A 21,780-nucleotide genomic window follows, 5' to 3' on the forward strand; every position below is an offset into this window, starting at 1 on the left:
GCAGCAATAGTCCCTTTATCTTAATAAAAACTTTGATCTATGTGTGACACCTGTTTGGAACAGTTCATTTACAGCCCTTTTACGAGGGGAATTCAGTAAGTAATGCACCACATTTTTTTCTGAAAGCAGGTTGGTTTTATTCAGGATTCCAATACACCATATTACCCCCCAATCTTCTGGCTACAAAACCCTATCCCCATTCAATGCAATGCCCTTATACCATCTTACTGACGAGGCCTGTATGCCCATACGGTAGCACTCTATTGGTCAATATTGGAGCCAAAGTCTTGCTGCATCAATAACCTCCCCCGTCATCCACATACTGTTTCCCGTGAAGTGCATTGGGCCAAACAGATTGAAGTGGAAGGTGTGATATCTGGGCTGCAGGGTGAATGAGGAAGAACAGTCCAGTGAAGTTTTGTGAGCTCCTGTCAGGTGTGCAAACTTTTGTGAGGTCTTGTGTTATCACGGACAAGGAGAAATTTGTTTGCACTTACGTGGTGATGAATATGCTAAAGTCATTTCTTCTATTTCCTGAGGGTAGCACAATATATTTCCGAGTTGGTCATTGCAACGTGAGAGAAGGCATCAGAGAGAATAACCACTTCACAGTCCCTCAAGGCTGTCACCATGAGTTTACCACCTGAGGGTGTGGCTTTGAACTGTTTCTTCAGGGAAGAGTTGGTGGGATGCCACTCTATGGATTGACTTTTTTTCTTTTTCTGGTTTGAAGTGATGAACCTAATTTTCATCACCTGTGACAATGTTCAACAAAAACTGTCACAATCATGCTTGTAACATGCAGGCAATCCCACACAGATGGTTCTTCATTGCTCTTCGTGGTCTTCTGTTAGATGGCAGGGAACCCAATAGCCACACATGTTTGAGTTCCCCAAATGGTGGGTGAATGTGTCAGGACTACCAGCAAAGATATCCAGTTGTGCAGTCAGGTGTTTGAGTGTGATCTGTCAATCACCTCAAATGAGAGTATCTGCATATTCCAACATTGCAAGTGTCACAGCTATTTTTGGCCGGCTGGCACACGGAAAATCAGTCAGGTTTGCACGACCTTGTTGCGATGATGACAGACACCTCGCCCAGTGACTCACTGAGCTTTTGCTAACTGCCAGGTCTGTAGACAATATGCAAGCACCGATGAATATCTGCAGTGTTCTGGTTTTCTGCCAAAAGAAACTAAATGACAGCTCTCAGTTTGGAATGCATTGCCATTACAGGCAGCCGTTTTAAAGCTACGTATAGTGCCACCACCTATTGGAACTTCATGAAACAATAGGGGCTGAAAGGGAATATTCCACAATGTCCCAAAACAAATTACACATTTTTTCAACTGAAATTGGTCGATAAAAATGTATTGCTTTACTTACTGAAGATAAGTCCACATGTTAGAGGGAAGGAAATAAGAGTAACAATACATGTGTATTAATGCACCTTAGTATACGAACAGAAATCATCAAAATGTTGGTTTTGGTGCACAGTATTCAAATCATGCACTATTAGCTGTAATATTTCCTAACAGACTTGTGATCACAAATGTGGTCGTATGGAAGGCCGCTTCCAGTATGGTACGAGGTGTGTTCAAAAAGTGAGGTGACTTTATATTTTTATGAAAAAATATTTATTTATTCATCAATAATCAGGTTGTCCCCTTCAAAGTAATCCCCCTCAGATACAATACACTTGTGCCAACACTTCTTCCAATCCTCTAAGCACTTCTCATAAGCACTTTTCCGTACAGCCTTGAGTACATTCAGTGATTCAGTTTCTATTTCCGCAATCATCGAAAATCTTTGTCCTTTCAAGGTCTCTTCAGTTTTGGGAACAGGAAAAAGTCACTGGGGGCCAAATCCTGTGAATAAGCTGGCTGAGGCATGATTGTCATATTGTTTTCGGCCAAAAAATCTCTCACAAGCAACAATGAATGAGCAGGTGCATTGTCGTGATACGAAAATCACGAATTATTTTTCCACAATTCTGGATGTTTTTTGCGTATTGCTTCTCGCAAACAGTGCATAACATCAAGATAATACTCCTTATCAACCGTACAATCTTGAGGCAAAAATCCGTGGTGCACTATGCCATGGTAATTGAAAAAAACAGTCAGCAAAACTTTGACATTTGATCAAACTTGGCACGTTTTTTTCGATCTCGGCTCTCCGGGATGCTTCCATTGGGACAACTGGGCTTTGGATTTGATGTCATAACCATAAACCCATGTTTTGTCACCAGTTATGACCCTTTTGAGCAAATAAGGAACATCATTGACATCATTCAAGAGCTCCTGAGCTGTGCTCATGCAACAGTTCTTCATTTTTCACACAAAATTTGAAGGAAATTCTTTGCTCCATTTTTACAATAATCAAAAATCACAGTGCGCACTAAAGCATGTCTAACCTTTCTATCTGTAAAAAACAAATGAAGTATGCTGTACACATGAAACTGTCAACATATGTTTCGGACATGTGTACCAACATAACAAAAAAAAAAAAATATTTCGATAATTGAATGTATGTTGACAGCCCTCGTATATCAAACTCTAAAATGGCAGATATAGAATGATCATAATCAACTTTCTTTCATCTAACACAGTGATTTATATGACATTATGACTATCTTAATCCCAAGATAGGGCTCCACAAAATGTGTTGGCCAGTACTTCACAAAATGGAACCACGTATCATTCTCATTAGAACAGAAGGATTTGACCACTTTCAACAATGTATACTGCTGCACCAAAGGACATTGGTAGTGACAACAAGGCAGAAGCTATGGAGCGGGCCAGAATGGGAATGGCGCTATTGTGCCAACCAGGATTATATCAGTGATAGGAAAAGGCTTGGTGCTTATAAGAAGACAACACTGCAGCCAGCTTTGCTCTTGACTTCACTTGACCAGTACACTTTCTGCTTCTGGACTTTTGGTATTAAGAAAACAACAGTGCCACCATAACTTTATGATCAGCTTTTCATTGGAATCCTACTGCTGGTGCTTTGACAACATTGTGCAAGAGATATTGGCATGCTCCAATGTCTTGAGATCATACCATATGTGAGAACAGTACCTGCACCATACTTTTAAACCCCTTCATTTTCAAAGATGGTGCTGCACGTGAACATACCTTGTACTGTGTTTGTATGTAAGTCTCCACTTGGAAAGAACATTCGTTGATGTCACCCTCTCCCTCTCAATCTCCCCCTCCTATCCCTCCTAATATACTAATCATCTGAAACCACCCACAAAATAATCAGTCTATTTCTACAAAAGTTAGCACACTGATCCTATACCAAGACTACCGTAGTGTACTTTGTGCAAAAGGAACAGTTTACTTGTTCTACGCAATTAGAAAGGAACATTACTGAGACGAATGTTTAATTTAAAGCTAGGAATCAAATAAATGTCATTAAACATGATAAAAATTCTACCATTATATTACCGATGCATATATACACAACAAATAAGGCCTAAAATTTATCCATATTATTTTTTAGATACAAAACATCTTCATAGAACTGACAAGCACTCCACAAACAGATACACACAGTTTAAAGATATAAAAAAAGTGGCACATAGTTTGGAGAAAAAGTCTTGTAATATTTAGATTCAAATAAAAGAAAGTTTGTAAGATGTGCAGATATATGGTCTTAGGATGAATGACTGTGGTGACAAGAAGGGCACCAAGCAACAGAATTAAAGTAAAACAATTTTCATATGATGTATGTACAATTGCCCATCACATGAGAACCCTCCTATCACAGAACAAACACTGGAGACAAAGAAGAATTTTGTTTACTGTTGAGGACAGTATGTACCATCTACTATATTTTTATAGAACTGTATCCACTGTTTAAATACTTATCACAGCATATGTCCATATTTTATTTGATATTTTCACGGAAATTTTCCATTTTTAATGACAACTAGCCAGTGAAAATTGTTTTTACTTATCATGATGCAAGCCCATGTACTCATTTTAATATGTCTGTTCTGTATAATCATGGTATAAGTACTTTCCTCAATTTCTCAGTAACTTTTGGTGGTCGTTAGCTTTGGTTTTCGTTCTGGAAATTCTTATACCCTGAAATAATGTTGCAAATTGGTGATTAATTCATTGTTCAATCCTCAAAAGTATCAGAGATTTAATAGTGTCACTATTAATGACAGAGGATTATCTCTGATAGTGACAAGGTCACATTTTATGCATTCAAAAATGAAAACACTCCTAAACTTCACATGCAACAGCCATTATTGTAGCACATGCCTAAAAAGAGGGCTTCTAAATAACTGTGTCTGATTCTGTTGGCTTGATGAAGTCAGTTATTTCCTTAACAATTTTCCACCTTTGACAATAAGTTAAAGGTAGGTTTTGATTTTCTTCCTTCCAAACTGATAATAATGCAGCTTCTTTAGTTTGTGAAAGATTCATTAATTGTTGTATTCCAAAATGACTCCAGCCTCATTTTTAAAAGTAGTGGTTGCTACCATGCTTAGGTGTACAGATAGAAGTAATTTTAATGATTAGAGCTGACTTAGTGATTAATTGCTGCTACAAAGAATGTTCTTCCCATTCTATCACCATTGCCCAATACATGTGCAATGAAGAATGTTTACTCCAGTCTGATGACAGTACATATACAGCTTTGAGTTATCATAATAACTTTGCAGAAGTTATGGCTCATTGGTGTGTGACAAATAAATGATCAACTGATTAAACATACCCCTCTTAATAAATCATCTGCTTCCGCCTCCTTATCTTCAACAGTTTTCCTGGCATCTTCAGCAAATTTGAGTGCACGTTCTGCCATAGTAACAGCACCTTGCTCACAGGACAGCCCTCCACAGCTGCCACAACCAGCACCACCACACAGCTTGTCACATGGGTCCCCACGCTTGCCACAAACCTGTGTACATTATGCCAAACTTCAGTAAAAATAACTGGTGTATACTTAATTTCTATAATAGCTCTCCCCAAAGTTTGCATACTTGACAACATTGAGATTTATTTCATAGTACACTTGTATGTACCTATTAAAACATAATACCCACAGTGTAATATGGTTATGGAATGTCCTTTATCGGATATAAATAATGGAAGGAGTAAAGGTAACAACACACCATATAGTTGAGGCATTGAATCACTGATAAACACATTAACTAGGCTGACACCACTGTTAAGCTTCCAGATGAATTCTGAGCTCTGAAGAAGAATTCATCTGAAATCTTGTTACCTTTCATTATTTATATTCACAATGTCTTTCCAGCATGCTATGACAAGATAAATTTTATAAATAAATATTCATAAGAAGAATTTACTGACATTTAAATTTGTCTTTCTATCAGCTGTCACACATAGACAAGCAAAAAGGGACAAAACCTGTACATGATGTGTTCAGTGTTATAATAAGTTCGTCCTTCTACATACAAGATATTTGCAACTTAAAATTAAATAATAAATATGTTCAGGTTGCTACTGACTATGGATAAACAATGTTTAGTTGCACCTTTGCAACAGGTTTGTGTGACCATACAAATGGTCACACAATTGTAAATAGCAAATGTTAAATAAAATCCCTACTATTCACATTGTCTCACCTGGTTGTTAATATCTGGAATTTGTTCTTCTAGCTCTAAAAGTTTAGTTTCAAGGTCTGCAAGTGCTTCAGTGTTTTCATCTTGGAGTCTAAGAAATTGGTTACTGGTGCGATTAACAAGGGTTTCAGCACGTTTACACTGTCTTTCTGAATCTGCAATTGCTGACTGACTGTCATCAGCTATTTGTTGAGCTTTCTCAGAGCGCTCCCATGCTTCGCGTGTGAGATTCAAAGCACCTGAAAAACAAAATAAAAGAAAATCGTCTCATTAATTTTCATAGACATAACAGAATTTAGCAAGGAGGAGGAGATGAAACTGAAGGGTAAAAAGGGGACAAAATATTATCATGTGTAGAAAACATGTCTGATGTGAGATTTATTTCTTCCATCAATTCAACAACTGGGCCTTGCAAATTCAGCCACTTGATGATGAAATGAGAGATCCAGTTATTTTCTGTTTCATTGCATATCAATTTCAAATTTTACAACAATTTCATTAGTTTATTTTTCATTCAACATTTTAGTATTAGGATCCCTATTCCTGAGTATTGTTACCTATTTTAATGCCAACACTGGTTTTAGTGTCTGCACTGTTGCCAAATTTTTGAACAACCTCTATAATGAGCAAAATATATGTCCTTTTACATACCTTCAACATTTGCTTCTTGCAACCTAGTAGCATTTTCTTTTAAGCCAAGAGCTGTAGCATTAAGCCTGTCTTTCTTGACACGGAGATCTCTCAGAGCCTCATGTGCCAAAAGAATCCTCTGGGTGGCATTTTGTAGGATTTTCTCAACATCATCAAGTCCATGCGATGAATGGTTGAGTGTTCCTCTGTAAACAAGTAAATAAAGAAAAATGAGTATGATTTATATTAATATTTACAGAAATAAATAGTGAATGATTGAAGAGATAAAATGTTCATCAATACCAGTCACCATGAGATCATTATAAATTACCTCAAGTCTTCCACAAGTTTGTTTAGTGATTCAAGATCCTGAGAACTGATTGAAGTGTTGCTTAGCATCTGTTTAATTTCTTCAAGTTTCTTTTCCATCTGATCGAATTCACGAGTGTAGGCGCCAGTTGCTCCAGTCTGTTTAATTTTTGATGCATCTTGGATAATTCGATTTGTCTGATCTAATCAATAAATGACCAAGAACAACTTATTTAACTATTCGGGAAATGATAGAGATATCAAATTACAAATGCAAGCTAATAATCATTTAGCAGTTTTCGCAACACAGTTCTTTATTCTTCTAGGAGCTTGCAGTTATATATTAAAGTTTGGTACTGATGACATAACATACATGCTTAACATCTGTAGCAAAACTACAAAAAAAGATAGCCTGATATTGTTTCCTTTTGACAGTTTCCTGTAACTTACATGAAAAACAGTATATGTGGTGTGCTTCAGAGACACATTTTTACTTGGCATTATTTTCCATATTTCATTGTAAGTGAACAGAATGTATACATAATCTATGCAATAACTGCATAATTAAATTATTGAAAAATAGACAAAATTTACATAGACCTGTTTACCTCTTAGCTCGTTGAGGATACGATCCCAATTCGTAAAGCATTCACCACAAGGACTGCATTGTGGAGCTGAACCCAGATAGCCTCGTGCACACTCATTGCACTTTTCTCCTCCAATCCCCTCAAGACAAATACAGGTTCCATTTTCACGGTGGCACTGCATTGTAAGTGAACCATCAGGGTCACATTCACAAGCTGTAAAACAATAGTTCAACTACAGTAGTGCACAATTAAACACAGAAAAATATGACTCATCGATAAAAACAGTGGCAATAGACATTCCATTATATACATATATCATTTGCAAGCATCTTCATCAACAAAATTTTGTGATTAATTTATCTGCTATTTGTCATACTTACAATTTTATACTTTCTACTCTTATACGTACTTATACTAGTAAAATCCTCATTCTCTGGACTTCTCTTTTGGCTGTCAAGGAGAGTACATGTTTACAGGACATATACTCCAGGTAATTTTTCATCTTTACTCGCATAATGAAATTGTTATCCTCTTACATTTTGTTAATTCATTCTGCTTCATAATGTTTTGCCAGCATGGTACTTGGAAGATAGTTGGCTCTGACATGGATTCTTACCAAATGTTCTTTTCGTGTTGTTACAAACTGCTCCTTATCTGCAGTTAAATACTTTCTTAATTCAAAGTTTTTGAAGATGTAGTTCTGTGCATCAGTTTCTCTCCACATCTTATTCTCTGTCAATTAGAGGGCATTAGGTTTATTGCTGGGCTCCTAAATATGGTTTATAATGTGATACACCCCTCTTATGCATATAAGAGCAAATGCAGTAGTGCTTTGAGAGACGGATTTCATTTTTTGTATAATTTCTTTATTACTGTCTGGGCACACCAGTTCAGGTTTTTCACTAAAGGATGTGAAATTGCTTGAAACACCATGATGAGCGTTAATTGCTACTGTGAGGTTCTTATCATTTTATGAACCTATTGACAAAGTTCTTATGGATCCTTCTTTGTACTGATTTCCTTAAAATGCTGTCCCATCAGCCAGTTGCTTGATGTAGCAACTTTGTGTTCTCAAAATCAAAAGTGTGATATTCATTTATGCTACACACTGCCATTATTAATTTCTCTGTGTGTCCCAGTTGCACACACATAATGTGTTCACCAAAGTATTTTGTGGTACAGCACTGCATTTGCCCAATGTATTAGTGGTCACATTCACAAGGGATGCTGTATATCCCCAGCATGTATAGTTTTGGGGGTCTTTCAGAGGGACAAGGAACTCTTTCATCTTACATAGTGATTGGAGGATGGTTTTGATGTTTAAGGTTTCATGCAGCCTCACAATTTTGCCAGAGTGGGCCCAAGTAAGAAAGGAAAGTGCTGTGTCATCTGAACAAGACACAGCCAGGGCAAAAGTACCACAGGCACAAAGATGCGAGCTGGTGCCAGTGCCATAGAGACTCTCCACTTGTGCGAGTACCACCAGCACCACCGGTGGTGCTGAGGATGAAGATATCGATTTCGCCTTGGACAATTGCCACTCTAGTACAATCTGCCAATGACTGGACAACAACAGACAGAAGCCTACTCAGAAGACAGAAGAGCAGCTCTCATCCACTTGGTTACATATCATCATCGAGGTCTGACTTGGAACAGGGAATGTCATTTAGTGAACTCTTAGAAGTGAACAGACAGTTTTTGTAAATTGCATTTGCTATGTACTATGAAGTTTACCTACAATTATTTGCGGGTACCCATTGAGGGCCTTTTTTGTGTTATATTACAAGCAGTGTTGCAGACTTCATTATTCAACAAGTCACAAAGATAAGTAAACCTTTTTAACTCATTTGTGTGACTTCATTACTAATTTTTTTGGGGTGTTGTAGAACCTTCTGTTACCTGGCCCTGAGGCATTGCAATGTAACAGTGGCAGGGAGAAATTGTCTTAGTGGTGTACTGCACCAGAAGACATTTCATGAACTTGCTTACTGTAACAACAGTGGCAACTTGGCCTCCACAGCAGTAGTGATGAGGCCTTTACAAAACTGGCAATGAGGGTTTACAAAAGAAAGAGCCACTAGTCTGCATCTTCCTCTTCTCAGCTTGCTGCATCTTTTTTTAACACCCTTCTAATCTGTGCTTCACTGTACCCATTTTTACGGAACATTTCCTTTCGGTGTAGTAGCTCATATGGGAGGCTTCCTTTTTCACAGATGACATGCACCCTATGTATCAAGGTGTTAGCCCTATCTGCATCTGTGCTGGATGGTGGCAATTCGTTGCAAGCAGGTACAGGTTTGTGTGGTTCTTCTTCCCATACACTGCATGGCCTAGTGTACCATCTGCCTTCTTTACTAGAATATCCAGGTAAAGGAGATATCCATTCTCCTCTACTTCTGTAGTGAAGGTAATGAAGTAATGTTTTGATGCAGTCACCATGTTAGGCATTCAGTTGATTTTGTTAAAGTACTTAAGGGCACTTGACTGCCAAGAGATGACCTGCTCACGAGCTTTGATGTTGCATAATTCTCCCAAATAGTACCTCTTCATGACTTCTTAGTGATCCTGGCCCAACAGCTTGAGCCACAAATACCTACATTTTTTGAGCATGCACTGATTACCGTTTATTTCAAGTGCAACAGGGAATCTTTTGAGCAAGCAGGTGTAGTGGCCCTGAGATCTCAACATAGAACAACACTTTAACATGTTGAGGAGGTGACACTTCAAACTGTTTGATAAAAACCTGAGCACTACTTCTGCTATCTCAACAATACATTTGTAGTGTGGGAACATGACAGATGCTGGATGAGTTTCTGAGCCATCTTAACAGCAGCCATCACAATATTACTTTCACTATGGAAGCAGAGAAGAATGGATGTCTTCCTTTCTTGGATAAACTGATAAAAAAGAATACAGTGTATAGGAAGAAGACCCATACAGACCTGTATCTGTACCTGCATGCAACAACCTGCCATCATCTGCAGCAGAGGCAGACAGTGCTAAGCACCATGGTATATAGGGAGCATGTCACCTGCAACAGACAAAGCTTCATAGCTGAGCTATAACTCCCAAAGGATTTGTTCCTTAAAAATGGGTACAGTGAAGCACTGATCAAAAGATGTTCAAGAATAAAAAAGATTCAGAAAAATGAAGAGAGGAGGAAGGATGCAAGAGACTCTCTCTTTCCTTACTGTGGGCCGCACTCTGCCATATTGAGAAGTTGCTAGAAAAGTGAAACATCAAAACCATCTTCCAACCACCACACAAGACAGAGTATCTTGTACCTGTGAAAGACCCACCAAACTTAACACACCAGGGATATACAGCATCCCTTGTGAATGTGGTTACCAATACATCAGACAGTCACAGTGCTGCATCTCAAAATACTGTGGGGGAACGCATAAGGTGTGAAAAACTAAGACACCCAGAGAAATAAGTAATGGCACAGCAATACCACACTTTTGATTTTGAGAACACCAAGTTGCTATCCTGAGCAATGGGTTGCTGGGACACCATTGTAAAGAAATCAATAGAAATAAGTATCCACAAAAATCTTGTCAATAGGGTTGAAGTTTACCAACCTAGTTTTTCGTGGAATCCCACATTAGAAGCAATACAATGAAAGCATTCTCAGCACTGTCCAGGATGCAAGATGCATCCTGAGTGACCTTGTAGAAATTCAAGTGCACCCCCACCCCCACCAACCACACAGGACCTAGCTGCTTGCAGCTTGGTGGAGGTGGCACACCACTGGTATCTGAGAGGCCAACACTTTTTTTTTTCTCAGCCAGTTTCAGTTCAAAAAGTGAGGAATTTGTTGTGGGACATCAAGGAATACTCCTGCTTCAGCTCCTATAGTTCCATGAAATACCAATAGGTGGTGGTGCTATACATGGCCTTCAAGATGGCACCTATAATATATCTGCATACACGCAGAGAGCTGTCATTGACTTTCTTTTGGCAAAAAACCAGAGCATCACAGATATACATAGGCACTTGCAGAATATCAGCAGAGACCTGGCAGTTAACTAAAGCACAGTGCATTGTTGGATGAGGAGTCTATCATTATCGCAACAAGGTCGTGCAAACCTGTCTGATCTCCCACGTGCTGGCTGGCTGCATACAGCTGTGACGCCTGCTATGCTGGAACATGCTGACACACTCATCTGAGATGATTGATGGATAACAATCAAACACCTTGCTGCTCAACTGGGCATCTCTGTTGGTAGTGCTGACACACTAGTCCATCAGTTGCAGTACTCAAGGTTGTGTTCTTGCTGGGTTCCTTGCGGTGCGCCCCCTAGCAGAAGACTATAAAGAGCAATGGATGACAATCTGTGCAGAACTGTTTGCTTGGTATGAAGCTGATCATGATAACTTTTTGTCGATCATCATCAAGTGATGAAACATTGGTTCATCACTTCGAACTGGAAACAAAACGACAATGCACGGATTGGTACCACGCCACTTCTCCTCTGAAGAAAAGGCTCAAAGCCACACCCTCAGCTGCTAAGGTCATACCAACAGTCTTCTGGGACTCTGAAGGAGCTATTCTGTTTGATGTCCTCCCTCAACGTGCAGTGGAAAGGTCTGGAGCCTATTGTGCTACCCTCATGGTACTGAAGAAGCGACTTCAGCGTGTTCATCTCCACAAAAATGCAAATGAACTTCTCCTTCTCCATGCCAACCCAAGGCCTCACAAGTCTGTGCATCCGAGAGGAGCTCACAAAACTTCATTGGACTGTTCTTCCTAACCCACCCTACTACCCACATCTCACACCTTCTGACTTCCATCTGTTTGGCCCAATGAAGGATGCAAATTGTGTGAAGCAGTTTGTGGATGAGCAAGATGTTGGCTCCAATGTCAACCAGTAGAGTGGTACCATGCAGACATACAGGCCCTCCCAGTAAGGTGACATAAGGCTATCACACTGAACTGAGATTATGTTGAAAAATAGGGTTTTTTAGCAAAAGAATGGGTAATAATATGGTGTATTGGAATTCTGAATAAAACCAATCTGTTTTCAGAAAAAAAGTTTTGCATTACTTATTGAACACCTGTCTAAAATATTGAGGCATCCACAATATCTCATCACTTCACCGGAAAACGAAGACTTCTCAAAACATCACAGTATCTTTAATGCTTCCACCCGGCTGGAAACCCAAGGGCTTTACATGATCTCAAATGAAGTTCAACATGGCTTCTGGCCACATTACAATTGTTGATTAATGCACTTCCCATTTACAGTGCTATGTCATCACTTCCCTGATTCGTTTGTATCTTCTCACCAATTTTCCACTTGTATTTTATTGTATGGAAGTGGGGACCTAGAAACGATGGAGAGGCTTTGTCCCCGCCATAGCCCGCAGTGGTACACAATCCCACAACAGGCCACAGCAGTCCACTCAGTACCCCACCACCGCCCCACACTGAACCCAGAGCTATTGTGGAGTTTGGCCCCAATTTTCCACTTACTGTCTGCAATGCTATGTACAAAAATGTTTTACATCTTTGGTAGCAAATGGAAGTCAAAATTCAGTTTTCTTTCCACTACAAGTTATTGGTTCACTGTTTCATATTTAGGAATTAAGCTGCGAAGTTAACACTGTTGAACACTATGTTCAAATGAGTTTTTCAATGTTCTGGTGCCCAATCTACTATTTTATTGTCATTTGTGTAAGCTGAGTTTCATTCTCTGATTTTGTTATTAGCTTATTTCTTTCTTAATCCTCATCTTACACATTTTCATTCAACTACTAAGTTTCTTTCTGTCTCTATCTCAACGTGTCTTTCTACAGATTTCTTCTACTGCTAAAATAAAAAGATTGTCTGAAAAATGGCATCTCATTATCTGCTTCTCCTTTCTTATCCTTAGTTTTTTCAACATTGCATTCCTTATTTGCTATCTCTCCTGCACAGACATAATAGTAGAGTCTTGATTCTTGGCACTGTATGTATGAATATAAGTATCCTTTACATCTGCAAGAGTCAATGTTTGCAGCATTCATTATGGACAATTTTGACAGACTTTGCTTGGCAGAAGTCTATACAGCAATGAGCAATTATTACAATATACACGAGAGAAGATCAGAAAGTAATTCTTGATAATATTATTACCAAAATCTTAATATGTAACAAAACAAATAAATCAGAAATAAATTTGCACCTTTTACCTACTTTTCTACATTGTCACCAATGTACTCAACACATTTCTCCCATTCTGTTACCAGTTTCAACATGCCCTGTTTGTAGAAATCCATTTGGTCATAATATAACGATCTGCAGACTGCTGATTTCACACTCACATCTGTTGCAAAGTGCTGGTGCATCAGGAATTTCTTCATGGGACTAAACAGATGAAAGTCCGACAGTGCAAGGTCCGGACTTTATGGTGGATCCTGGAGCCCCTCCCACCCAAATTTGCCGATTTTCTCACAAACAGGAACAGCAACAGGGGGGCAAGCACTATCGTGAAGTTTTCCGACATTGTCAGCAGTAAATTTGTGGCGTTTGTCATGCAGGGCACAATGCAACTTAAGAAAAGTTTTGATTTAGGCTGCAGCATTCACAATGGTCCCATGTTCAGCAGAGCTCACTGATAGCACACTATGCATATTCCACCAGTGACGATTCTTTTCAGAGAGTCATGCCCTTCTGCAGCATAGTACGTTAAGTGATCCAAGCTTGTCATTATTCACTGATCCTTGTAGTTGTCTATCAGGTTCATAGGCACCCAGTGAGTACTAACTGTAAAGTTCAACATGTCATGAACGATTTCATACGCTGTACCAGAGGAAATGTTGGACTGCTGAGAAGAGGTTCACAGTTGCACATGATGGTTGTTCAAAATTGTTGCCTCAATGGCTCTGACATTCTGCAGCGTTGCAGCTGTTATCAGCCACCTGGAGCATGACAAATAACTAAGGCTTATACAGCCCTCGTGGAAGAATGCACACCACCTGGAGACATTTTTATGGTCCATACAGTTGTCCCCATACATGCCTTGCATGTCATTGTGAATTTCACTCGGTTTATGCCCTTTAGCCCACAAATATCACACTACACTTCACTGTTCTTCACACGTTGATGACAGTAACATGCACGCCGTGTTTGTTTCATAGTTTAGACTTCTCTTGTTAGAGCTGCACATGGAAACAAAACACTGTCAGTAGTGCAAACTTCAGACCATATCATTATGAAATTTCAACATTCCAGCTGCAATGCCAGTGGAGAAAACAATTATTTCATGTTACTTTCTGATCCTCCCTCGTAATTTTTCCGCTGTCTTAGACTGTTGCAAGAATAAATTATTGTACTTTACACCTAATCAAAACTGGTATCAGCATGGCAATCAAAAGTCCTTGGTGGAAAATAAGTAACAGAAGGAGTACATGTAATGACATATAGTTAAAGAATTAAATGGTTAATAGGCATGTAAACAAGTCTGAAAATATTACCAAGCTTTCACATGATGTCCTCCTTAAGAACAACGAGTACCAGCATGACTACACTATACTGGTACAACAGCTCAACTGGGAAATGATGTTAATATAATCTTAGTGAAAATTTTTTTTTCAAAAATATACACAATACACATTGTAACAATGAAAATATAAGTATCTTTTCCATAGTTGAGACTAGGATTTCCAACTACAAGATTTCTTCCAAGTACTGACCATGACACTTTACTGTAGGATTTCCCCAATGATTAGCTTGGCATTCATTGCACTGCCGTCCTCCAAATCCTGGCTTGCAGGTACATTGTCCATCAAACTGTAAAACAATGGAACTTCAAGTTAACAGTAACATAGTTTCAAATACGAGAGTTTAAGTGTTGCTCACTCTAAAATATTATTATATTTTTTAGTGATCAGTATACTTACAAGATTGCATTGTTCAGCTGTAGAACCTATAGGATCACAACCACAGGGTTCACAGCCTGTACCACTGGCTATTTTCCAGTGGTTTGGTTTACATTCATCACATTTTTGACCAATAACATTTGGCAAACAAGGACACTGTCCTGTATTGCGATCACATGGTCCTGCCGTGTTGTTAGTCCCAAGGATGTCACAAACACATTCTGTAAAATGAAGTATACACACAAATTAGTTTAATATAATTTGTATAAATTGTGTAATATGTACTTTTCACACAATACAGCACTGTTTTTTCTGATTTTTCACTTTCGTTAGATTGAATTAGTCTAGAAGCAACAATTTTTCAGGCTAACACTGGTAGAAACTTCAACTCTAAAAGGATTATTGTACATCATACTTAATCCACATGGAACACCTACGGAAATGGAAAAGCACACAAGTATTCAGCTATACAAGACCAAGAATCACATGTAAGCTGAAAGCATTAAATGATTCTTCACTTTTGATTCTATCTATGGAACTGCCATGTATCTTCTGAGACTAGTAAGGTAGTGCATCAAAATTTGATTACTACTGGAGATAAGGAATTCAATTTAAAACAGACACTGAAATAGCAGTGGCATATTGCTGAAAAATCTAATGTAAACAAGGAGACTGTGTTTTTAATTTTTTTTTAAAGTAAAGAAGTCTCTTCTTAGGTTGAATGCTAGTAATTATGTAAAACAAGTGTCTAAGCATTTACTCTATAAATATCTCTTGTTTTTTTTTCGATACCCAATTCCCTCATTTTCAAGTTGTCAGTTACTGAAAACAAAGTTTGCAACAAGGAATTTCCTAAGTCCGAACAAAATACTTCTGAAAGAAAAGAAACAGATCTATGAAAACTAAATATGAAGTGGAAGTTAAGTTAGTTGATGCTATTTCAGTATGTTTTCAAGGTGTTGCTGAACAGTTTTGCTTTGAAATTTACATATTGTAATCTTTTTCTCTTTAATGATTACAGTACCTGCGCACTGCTGGTTTATTGCGTCACCATAATAGTTTGCTTTACATATTTCACAATGGAATCCTTCTGTATGAAAGAGGCACTGGAGACATTCACCAGAGCGAGCATCACAGTTACCAGGAAGAGCGAGATCAATATTTTTACTACAGTTACATGGCCGACATGATCCTCCAGGAGTCTCTGGATTTCCAAAATAGTTGTCCGCACAAACGTCACACCGAGATCCTGAAAATTTAAAAGAAAAAAATGAAAACATAACATTTAAGAATGTTATGTGCAGCTGCTTAAATTAGCAATGGCATAGCTCATTTCATACAGACCAAAACCTACAAAAATATTTGATTCTGTACTTAAAATATTCAGAGAATAACTTTAAAAGTAATTTGATTTCATCATTACCTGCATATCCAACATCACATTCACAGACTACATCTTGAGTTAATGTATCTAGGGCACATCGTGTTGCATATGAATGCCCTGAATCAGCTGTTCCTGGGCATGGACATGGCCTACATGGTATGTCAATACCAATTCTAGGATCTCCATAGTATCCTTCAATGCATCTGATTCACAACAAATTTTTCATAAATTAACAAAAGCTAACAGAGAATTAGACAGCCAATAAATTGCAAATATCACAGACACTTATACATTATAATTATTTTAATGTAGAAAAGAAACCTTGAGAAAAAAATGACACTTCTCATATTGCTAATAAGCTATTTGTCATGGGATAGTGGTTTGCAATTGTTTTTCAGTCCTTACGTGCCATTATGCTGTAACAAATTTAATTAAAACTGATTGACTGAATAACAATAGATAAGCAGTTTACTACAGACATGTCCTTGAATTCGACCAGAAGACAAAATTGGTGGAGCTTCTGGGCAGCTACAGGGAAAATGACACTGAAAAGTGTTTTGACCTATGCAGGTGTCAATGCCGCTACCTAGTCTCAGGTGAAATCTGTAAGAGCTGCCATGGAATGTTGCATTAGCTACCACTGGCTGGTATGGCCAGTAAGCACAGTGCAGCGAAAAGTATCCTAATGGGTTGCAAGACTGGCCAGTTGTACTCTGCAAAACCTACATCGTGCAATGGTAATAGCTTAAGCATGCTGAACAGAGTCACCACACTGGAGCTACAACTATGTTATAAGGTACGTGACTAAGAGCCAGTCAGCAGTGCAACAAATGCACTCTGGAACAGTATGAATAACTGTGAATTTTGAAACAGAGGCATTCAGAGGCCAACAGTACTACTATGACACCAGGGCTATACTAGACAACAAGATGACTGGGTACTGCCAGCTGCAGCCATGGGTTCAAGACGAGGATGGGGTAGCAGCCTTTCATACTATAGTCTACTTCCTTCCCAGGTCTGAAGTCAGCATCACTGGTCACCATTGCGAGCACCGTCCATTTGAAGTAGGGGCCAGTTGCCCACTGACTGTTGCTGGCCTGCTACGCCAGAGTAGGGTGTAACTGCCTCTCACTGATGATGAGAAATGTTGTAATTAAAACCAATAAAGTGTCTTTTCAACCACCAGTCTGTTACTGGGCCCCAATGACCCACCACTTGGCCGTACCCTTGGCCAGCCAGGCCCTACAGAGTGGTGTCAGGAGAACGGACATCACCAGCAGTGGTCAGACGATGGTGTGCCACCCCCCGAAGCTTGACATCTGAGTCAAAGCTTACAGTATCCTCACTGTGAGGTGAGCGATACGGTTGTTAGCAGTTTTTGACAGACATGGGTCACTTCAACTTCAAAGTTACTTTTGTGAGGCCAGAAGAAGATATAAGTTTATGGTGGACACTTGAGTGCCTGTGGCAGTGGCCTTGAGAGATTTAGTGGATAGGAGGCAATGGGACACATCATGTTATACACTGAAGTACCAAAGAAACTGGTAGAGTCATGCGTATTCAAATACAGAGATATATAAACAGGCAGAATAGAGTGCTGCGGTCAGCAATGCCTTCATAAGACAACAAGGGTCTAGTGCTGTTGTTAAATCAGTTACTGCTGCTACAGTGGCAGATCAAGATTTAAGTGAGTTTGAATGTGGTGTTATAGTCAGTGCATGAGTGATGGGACGCACCATCTCCGAGGTAGTGATGAAGTGGGGATTTTTCTGTAGGAACATTTTCTGAGTGTATTGTGAATATTAGGAATCCAGTAAAACATCAAATCTCTGACATCACTATGGCTGGAAAAAGTGCCTGCAAGAACAGGACCAACTATGACTGAAGAGAATCATTCAATGTGACAGAGGCACAACCCTTCCACAAATTGCTGCAGATTTCAATGCTGGGCCATCAACAATGACAGTGTGCGAACCATCACTGATATGGGCTTTCAGTTCCAAATGCCCACTTGTCTATCCTTGATAACTGCACCATGTCACAAAGCTTTTTGCCTTGCCTGGGCCTCTCAACACTGACCTTGGACTGTTGATGACTGGAAACATGTTGCCTGGTTGGACGAGTCTCATTTCAAATTGTATTGAGCAGAAGGATGTGTACTGGTATGGAGACAACCTCATGAATTCATCACTATGGCTGGAAAAAGTGCCTGCAAGAACAGGACCAACTATGACTGAAGAGAATCATTCAATGTGACAGAGGCACAACCCTTCCACAAATTGCTGCAGATTTCAATGCTGGGCCATCAACAAGTGACAGTGTGCGAACCATCACTGATATGGGCTTTCAGTTCCAAATGCCCACTTGTCTATCCTTGATAACTGCACCATGTCACAAAGCTTTTTGCCTTGCCTGGGCCTCTCAACACTGACCTTGGACTGTTGATGACTGGAAACATGTTGCCTGGTTGGACGAGTCTCATTTCAAATTGTATTGAGCAGAAGGATGTGTACTGGTATGGAGACAACCTCATGAATTCATGGACCCTGCACGTCAGCAGGGGACTATCAAGCTGGTGGAGGCTCTATAATGGTGTGGGACATGTGCAGCTGGAGTGATATGGGACCCCTGATTTGTCTAGACATGACTCTTGACAGGTGACATGTATGTAAGCATTCTGTCTGATCAACAGCATCTATTCATGTCCATTTTGCATTCTGCTGGACTTGGGCAATTCCATCAGGGCAATGTGACACTCCACATTTCCAGAATTGCCAGAGAGTGGCTCCAGGAACACTCTTCTGTGTTTAAACACTTCCGCTGGCCACCAAAATCCCCTGACATGAACATTATTGAGCATATTTGGGATGCCTTGGAACATGCTGTTCAGAAGAGATTTCCACCCCCTCGTAGTCTTGTGGATTTATCAACAGCCCTGCAGGATTCATGGTGTCAATTCCCTCCAGCTCTACTTCAAACATTAGTTGAGACCATGCCACTCGTGAGGTTCCTACACAATATTAGGCAGGTGCACCAGTTTCTTTGGCTCTTCAGTGTAGTTTGTATGGGGTGTGGGATGCTGATACACTGCCATGGAGGTTGGTAATGGTTAATTTTCAATTGGAAGCAACAAAGTTTAGGCAGTGGAAGTGAGGGTTACAGCATGATCATAGTGTTAGACTTTCTGCGTCAGCATTATGCCATAATTGATCTTTAACAGCATGTGGTGGAATTTAGTGGGAAGAAATACCAGCTAGGGGACACTGTTGACAATGTTGATCTATCACGAGGAGTGTCTATCATAGTATGCAATTAAGTTAAGCCATGAGCAGTGACACTAAAGCTTAATTCGAATTATTGTATGTTGTTGGCATGTTGTGTATAGTGAAATGACTGGAGGGAATTGATTTATTAGATGCAGTGTGTTGCTTAGTGAGATGAAGTGTTATATGGGCACAGCAAAACATGAGTAATTTTAGTGCCAAGGAGGTTACATTGTTGAAAGGAACATTAGCGGCAGTGTTAGATATTCCAGGAGAGGAAGAATGCTGCACAGAAGGTGTGAGCTATGAAGAGGCTGCCACACAAGATGCCACTAAGATTAAGTTGTGTGAGAAGGTTAAACATTTGAGAGGAACAGACAGAGCACATATGGAAGAACTGTTGTTAGAGTTTCAGGATTTGTTTTTTCCATGGCAGCCATTCACTGCAATGCCCCTCATGAAACACAGGATTTCTAGGGGGGAATGAAGTGTCGGTGTACTGGAAACTATAAAGAATACCATGGTGCCTGCAGCCAATTTTAGAGTAATTTATCAACCAGCAGTTAGCTGAGGGGATAATAGAAAAACATAGTTGCCCATGGCCAACGGTCTTACTGCAGCGGTAACACCAGTTCTCATCCGATCACCAAAGTTAAGCACTGTAAGGCTTGGTTAGCACTTGGATGGGTCACTGTCCGGGTCTACCAAATGCTGTTGGCAAGTGGGGTGCACTCAGCCCTTGTGATGCCAGTTGGGGAGCTACTTGATTGAGAAGTAATGATACTGATCATGAAAACTGACTACAGCTGGGAGAGCATTGTGCTGACCACATGCCCCTCCATATTTGCATCCAGTGATGCCCAAGGGATGGGGATAACATGGCAGCTGGTCAGTACCATTGGGCATTCATGGCTTGTTCAGATAGGGTTTTTCTTCTCTTTTTTTTTTTTTTAGTTGTGCAGGGGTGGCAGTAATTGTAATCATGCCCAAACAATCTATGGACAGTATAAGGCAGTATCTACTTTGCTGCGACTATCACCATTTGATCACAGATGGTCACCTCATTCCAAACATCACAGATACAGTTGAGAATCTTGGGCAATGCTGGTATTTCTTGATAGAGGATTTGAGGAGTTGACCCCATCAGTTGGAGGTGATTCCAGAAGACAGACAAAAGACTGTATTTTCTTCACCTTTGGGATATTATCAGTATAGAAGAATGCCATTTGGTTTGAAAAATGCACCAGTAACATTTCAGCATTTGTTAGAAAGACTGTCGAAGGGATTAAAGCCTCATCAATGTTTAGTGTACTTGGACGACACAGGTTTTTTTCAGGAGATATTCAAGAGCATAAGCAGTGACAGAGAGAAGTATTCTGGAGATTACAGGCAACACATTTAACAGTACTGAGAAGTGTCATTTTGCACTAGAAGAAGTGAATTACTTGGGATATGTAATTGGCACGGATTGTGTGAGGACCGATCTGAGATTGGTACAGGCTGTGTGAGATTTTCCAGCAGCAGGGATGAGCAAAGAATTACAGTCTTTCCTGGGCCTCACGAATTATTATAGAAAATATGTGAGAGCGTTCGTAGATATAGCAAGGCCACTTATGCAGTTGCTGAGAAAGGGTATCAAATTTGTGTGGTCTGAGGAGTGTCAAAGCATTTTAAAAGCTAAAGGAGGTGTTGATGTTGAGTCCAGTATTAGCAGAAGTTACATGTAGCATATGGATGACTGAGTGAACAACTGTCAGAAGCAGTAGAGGTGGTGTGATGATAATATTGGAGGGAAAGGAGAGACTGGATAGATGCTGTAGAAAGGATACTCAAGACAATATTTGGGACAGTGGATGTAGATAACATGAGTGAGCTAAACGGGACACTAGAAACCACAAGAGAGTTGTTTGATGGAAATACAATGGTTGCAGAATGGCGTTCCATACATGTTGGGAGTTTGGAGAATGGTATGCTGAACAACACACACACACATACACACACACACACACACACACACACACACATGCTTTAACAGTGCTCACTGGAGAAATAATTCATTATGTCAGAGCATCAACTAGCACTCTAAACCAAATTTAAAGGCAGTTAAAGCATGAATTAAAGTGTTGGTTGCAAGAATAAA

General features: G+C 39.6%; 1 protein-coding gene and 1 pseudogene across 2 annotated transcripts in view; one reads left to right on the forward strand and one right to left on the reverse strand.

The window, feature by feature from the left end:
- Positions 1 to 21,780, reverse strand: part of LOC124554770 (laminin subunit beta-1) — a 357,587-nt gene that overhangs the window by 19,213 nt on the left and 316,594 nt on the right. For both annotated transcript variants that reach the window (XM_047128416.1, XM_047128415.1), the window contains 9 exons: positions 16,417 to 16,580; positions 16,018 to 16,242; positions 15,015 to 15,214; positions 14,808 to 14,904; positions 7,152 to 7,343; positions 6,566 to 6,746; positions 6,256 to 6,440; positions 5,608 to 5,843; positions 4,734 to 4,916 (listed from right to left, as the gene is read on the reverse strand). In XM_047128416.1, coding sequence (XP_046984372.1) covers positions 4,734 to 4,916; positions 5,608 to 5,843; positions 6,256 to 6,440; positions 6,566 to 6,746; positions 7,152 to 7,343; positions 14,808 to 14,904; positions 15,015 to 15,214; positions 16,018 to 16,242; positions 16,417 to 16,580 — 1,663 coding nt within the window. The remainder of the gene's footprint in view (positions 1 to 4,733; positions 4,917 to 5,607; positions 5,844 to 6,255; positions 6,441 to 6,565; positions 6,747 to 7,151; positions 7,344 to 14,807; positions 14,905 to 15,014; positions 15,215 to 16,017; positions 16,243 to 16,416; positions 16,581 to 21,780) is intronic.
- On the forward strand, positions 20,242 to 20,360 carry LOC124557178 (annotated as a pseudogene).

Source organism: Schistocerca americana, chromosome X (genome assembly GCF_021461395.2).
Source record: "Schistocerca americana isolate TAMUIC-IGC-003095 chromosome X, iqSchAmer2.1, whole genome shotgun sequence".
NCBI lineage: Eukaryota > Metazoa > Arthropoda > Insecta > Orthoptera > Acrididae > Schistocerca > Schistocerca americana.